The sequence below is a fragment of the Rhincodon typus genome, chromosome 48, assembly GCF_021869965.1.
Source record: "Rhincodon typus isolate 14 chromosome 48, sRhiTyp1.1, whole genome shotgun sequence".
NCBI classification, from domain to species: Eukaryota; Metazoa; Chordata; class Chondrichthyes; order Orectolobiformes; family Rhincodontidae; genus Rhincodon; species Rhincodon typus.
In genome coordinates, this window is record NC_063379.1 from 355,641 (window position 1) to 361,100 (window position 5,460).

The 5,460-nt window shown below is 40.6% G+C and overlaps 1 protein-coding gene across 1 annotated transcript in view; it reads left to right on the forward strand.

Annotated features, from left to right (window-relative positions):
• LOC125487981 overlaps positions 1–5,460 on the forward strand; it is a 28,773-nt gene that overhangs the window by 14,743 nt on the left and 8,570 nt on the right. The window contains exons 7-8 of the mRNA XM_048620727.1: positions 1,520–1,681; positions 5,214–5,320. Of these exons, the coding sequence (XP_048476684.1) occupies positions 1,520–1,681; positions 5,214–5,320 (269 nt within the window). The remainder of the gene's footprint in view (positions 1–1,519; positions 1,682–5,213; positions 5,321–5,460) is intronic.

The window sequence follows — 5,460 nt, forward strand, 5'->3', positions numbered from 1 at the left end:
CTGGACTAATCGAGGACTTCGCTTCAACAGAAAGGCCTAATTTGATAATTTCATAATGCACAAATCTTCACGAGGCCTGCCTGTTCATTTCATTTCCAATCAAACAGAAAGAGAACCCTCAAACGCACCTCTGTCAGTTGACCACACAAAGCAGACATTCATATGTCTCCACATCACCTTTGTCTCTCTGCCTCTCAATCGTTGTTATCTTTCTTTGAGACTCTGTGCAAACTTCCTCCTGCAGTCACTTAATACTTCTTTGCAAAAGACTCTGTGAGTTTCCAACAAACTCGTGATATGGATAAGGTTGAGAATTAAAATATTCCAATTTCTGAACATCCAACTTTTCGCAAGTTTCTGTGCCATCTGTGATTAATGTATTATTTTAAATCGCAAAGTTTTGAGATGTCAAGTGCTCATAATACAACTTAATCATTATCTGACATGCTTACTTCAGATTTCTTAAATCGTCCTCCTATATTATTGGATCAGTAATATGAAGATTAACTACACAAGCCTCACTAATTCTGTTGGAGAAATTTGTTGGCAATGGAAACAGGGGTAACCTGGCAATACACCTCATGTGCTGAGTGCAATTAACCATAGAAGACAATAAAGTATAAAAGCTAAAAAAATGACAAATTGCATCGTGAAATTAACAATTATTGATTGTACAATGTCATGAACTAATTGTTTTTGGTAAAGACATATAAGACCCTGTCAAATCTGGTCCGTGTGCAGTGTCAAAGTCACAGGAAAGCAACGGACACTTTCCATGACTCGAAACTAGGGGAGCGTATCACTCAGTTTGGATCCTCACCATGATCTTTTCAATGTTCGTTAAAAACAGTGATAATTTCCTTTGAAGGTGAAGTTGAAGCCGACATAAGTTCAACCATGATGGAATCAATTTGCGCAGCAGGCTTGAGGCGCTGAATGTCCTCCTTATACCCATAGCTCCTCTGGTTTTCTTGAAAAGCCATCTCATTTAATCCTTAAAACTGAAATCCTGTCATGTGGAAATTTAAAACCATGCCACCATGCTCTATCAGTCATTTCATTAACTTCAAACCATTAATGAAAAGGCAAAAAAAAAGAAATTTTCTTTCAAATTTCTTCTCCATTCTACATAATTACTGTGGCGAGTAGTTGTGGAATGTCAGATCACTACATCAGCCGGAAGCACATTGCTGTGGTCAGGTACAAGAGACACCAAGCTTTCATTGGAGGTAATGTGTTTGCATGTATATCGAAAGGATAGTCATCAAGAATTCGAATTGGACCTTGACAAAATGCTGTCTCACATTGACCAAATTTGTAGGAGCTGGAGCTTGCTAGTTGAGATTTGTTAAAACCATAAATCTCTCGTTATCAAAATCAAAACCATCAATCTGACAACTTTCAGGAAATCTTACTTCATCGAAGACCTTGAGTGACACTTGGAAAATGCAGCTGAAACATCGGAAAACCTCACACCACGGCGTGTGAATCTAATGTTATACTGCCTTATTTGCTGTAGGTGAGAAGGCGGATCTGATCCTTGTCTTCTTTGACCCGATGGGACAAGCCTTATGTAAACGGACGCTGAATGTTGTAGAAAAGATAAACGAGAAACACGGCGAGAAACTGAGATTCTACATCAGCAAAGCTGATGAGGCCGGACACGAGAGTGACAGACAAGGTATGTATCTCAGCTCATTGTAGTAGTAGTTCCCCTTCAGGGGGAATTGGATCACTGAGCCCAGTGCATGCCAATGGAAAGTAAAACAAAAAGATAAAATAAAATATATAGGAATATGGCACCATGACTTTCTACTTTATATTGATTGATTGATTGATTTTATTGTCACGCGTACTGGAATACAGTGAAAAGCTTTGTTTACGAGTGATACAAGTAGATTACAGCCAGCAAAGGATGTATACATCAAAAAGACTTAGAGGCATACAGGCGACATTGCAGGTTACATTATTTGACGCCAGAGTCCACTCAACAAAAACGGCTGGGAAGAAGTTGTTCCTGAATCTTCTGCTGCGTGTGTTCAGGCTTCTGCATCTTCTGCCTGATGGAAGAGGTTGTAGGAGATCATCACGGGATGCGATGTGTCTTTGATGATGTTGGCTGCATTTCTGCAGTAGTGAGCCGTATAAATGCCACACCAGGCCGCTCGTTAGTGAGGGACCTTATGGACATGCCAAATTTCCTGAGCTGCCTGAGGAAGAAGAGACGTTATTGTGCCTTCTTGACATTCGCATTTATGTGAGAAGTCCAGGACAGGTCGTCGATTATCATCACTTCGAGGAACCTGATGCTCTTCAACATCTCATCCTCAGTTCTGTTGATGTGGATGACGGCCTGTTTTGCCCCTTTCTTTCGAAAGTCGATGATCAGTTCTTCAGTTTTGCCAATGTTGAGCGAGAGGTTGTTCTCATTGCACACGTCACCAAGCCCTATATCTCCCTTCTGCACTTTGATTCGTCGTTGTTAAATATCCGTCCCACTGCAGAGCTGCCGTCAGCGAACTTGTTGATGGCGTTTATTCAGAATTTGGCAAGACAGTCGGAGCTGTAAAGGGAATATAGCAGGGGGATGAGACGCATCCTTGGTGTGCTTCAGTTTTGAGTGATATTGTGGAGGAGGTGGAGTTACCTATCCTCACTGACTGCGGCCGATGTGTCAGAAAGCTGAGGATCAAGTTGCAGAGGGTGGAGCTGAGACCAAGGTCAAACAGTTTTGAGATCAGTCTGGAGGGCATAATGGTGTTGAAATCAGAGCTTAGTCAACGGGCAGGAATCTGAGGTAGGTGTCTTTGTTGTCCAGATGTTCCAGGGATGAGTGCAGGGCTCGGGATATGGCATCCTCTGTGGATCTTTTACGTCGGTAGGCAAACTGTAGGGGATCGAGGGGGTCTGGGAGACTGGAGTTGATGTGGGCCATGACCAGCCTGTCGAGGCACTTCATGATTATTGAAGCCAGAGTTATTGGGTTGTAGTAATGAAGGCACACTGCATGTGGTTTCTTGGGTACAGGGATGATGGCGGTCTTCTTGAAGCACGAGACGGCTTTGGCATGTAGGAGGGAGAGGTTGAAGATTTTGGTGAATGCCTTCACCAGTTGGTGCACACAGGATCTGAGTGCTCGGCCAGGGAAACCGTCCGGACCCGTCACTTTTCTTGGGCTGACTTCCAGGAAGACTGATCTGATGTCTGAAGCGGTGACAGAGGGGACAGGTGCGTCTGGGGCTGTCACGGCAGGCATTGCCACGTCGGTGGTACGCTGCTCAAACCGAGCATAGAAAGTATTGAGTGTGTCAGGGAGGAATGTGTCATTGTCCACTATCTTACACTGCTTCATTCTGTATCCCATACTGGCATTTAAGCCTTGCCATAACAGCCGGAGTCTGTTTGGTTGGTCTGGGCCTCTAACGTGATCTGGTACAGCTTCTTTGCCTCCCTTATGGCTTTGCGGAGGTCATATCTCGATTATCTGCATTGGTCCAAATCACCCGACTCAAATGCTGCACGTCTGGTCTTCAGTAGGGAGAAGATGTATAAATACAGGAAGGATGTATAAAGACAGGCAGTTTATCGTTCTTTTTTATAACTCATTTGTTTTAGCTAAACAGCATTAATACTAGACAGTAAAGGGGTGTTTCAATGGTAAATAATGAGGATTGATCTCCAGTGCTTGTCTTGATCAGAAAATCATTTTCATATCCGACAGTGTGCGCCCTAAAATAGACAAAAGCAGAAAATGATAGAGAAACTCAACAGTTCTGGTAGCATCTGTGAAGAGATAGAAACCGAGCTTACATTTCCACTCCAGTCACTCAGTCTCAGTCTCAGACCTGATGGTTGTTCCTACTTATATTTTTATTTTGAAACAATCCTGAGTTGATACCAAGAATATATTCAGTGCAGGATAAATGCAATGTAGGGCAAAAAAACAGTGAAAGCAGCTTAGCAGGGTGTTTATATGAATGTTGGCGGTATAATGGAGATGCCACCGCTCAGGAATACATTTGCCAACACCATTGTTCCATTTCTGAGAATGACACCTTTAAGTGAAAAGATTTATAATAGGCACTTCCTTTCCCAGAACATACTGTAACTGATGAGATCCTGTGCCACAATTGTGCAGGAATATATATCACCAGCAGAAATGGTTGTTAAGATAAAACAATTTAATCAATGTGTCAGCCACATATTCACATGTATAAATTCTCACATTTCTGTTGTCCTTTCCTTTTTCCTACTGTTCATTTTTTTTTTTTTTTGCCTTGTACTGTCACTACACACAGTATTGTTTTTCTTTTTTTGGTTTGTTGGAGATTCTTTCCATTTTCATTTTTGCATCAATCATCCTATTTCAAACAGATAATGAGTCTGACGGTTTGGTAGACTGTTGGCATAGTTTGTTTAAACGAATTTTTCAAATTAAATTCAGAAATGATGAATGAATCCTTCTCTCGCTGGGTCATTAGTCCATTGTTGTTCTCTTTCTCAAAGAGCAATGGAGCCAGTTTATTAAAACATACTAGTTTGAGTAAAACTGAGGCTTCAACGGCAAGTGAGTGGAACATTATGGATGATGGGGAGGCAAGGAAAGTTAAGACCACAACCAGAACTTCTACATCTTATTTTATGCTGGAACTTACTTGATCAGACGAATCTTATTTTATGCTGGAACTTACTTGATCAGGCGACTCTTTCTGATTTATATTACATTCTTGTTATTAGTCCTCAGTTTAATATTTGAGCTGGTCATCTATATTGTTGTCCGGCTCTTCCTCATAGTAAGTGTACCATTGTTGTTGTCACAAATTAGTTTGGAACCAGAAGTTAAGTTCAGATTCTTTATTTTACTGAGAACCTTGAAACTTAAACAGTCTGAAACTGCTGCAAAAAGAAATAGTCAGCACCCATTTAGATTTTAATAGACACTGAAAATAAGCAGATGAGTTTTTTAAATGTATCTCATTATTGCTTGAAGGGCCAAAAAGTGTACTCAATTGCACCTGTATTTTCTGCAAGACAGCTTTGAGTCGAACTGAATTCATTGTCATTGATTAACTGTGACATTCTTTGAGACCTTGTAAGAGTCTGAACACCTCCAACATAGTACAAACAATTATTTTCTAATGAGATGCTCCATACTAAAGGAGCAAATGCGTTTCTATTGATCGAAAAATGCATTTGTTTTCTTCTCTAGAGAGTAATGATGCAAATAGCGCAAGAAATATGCAAAAGACCCGGACTCAATAAGTGTGGCTTTGATATGCCGAACATTTACATTCCAGATCCAAACAAGGTAGGCCTGCAAGTCTCTAAACCAATCACAGGTTTATACAGATACCTGTAAATATATATAATTATACATATGTGTGTCTGTGTCAATATATTAACGTGTTATTTATAATACACATATATAGTTATACTTACATAAATAAGTATAATCATGTG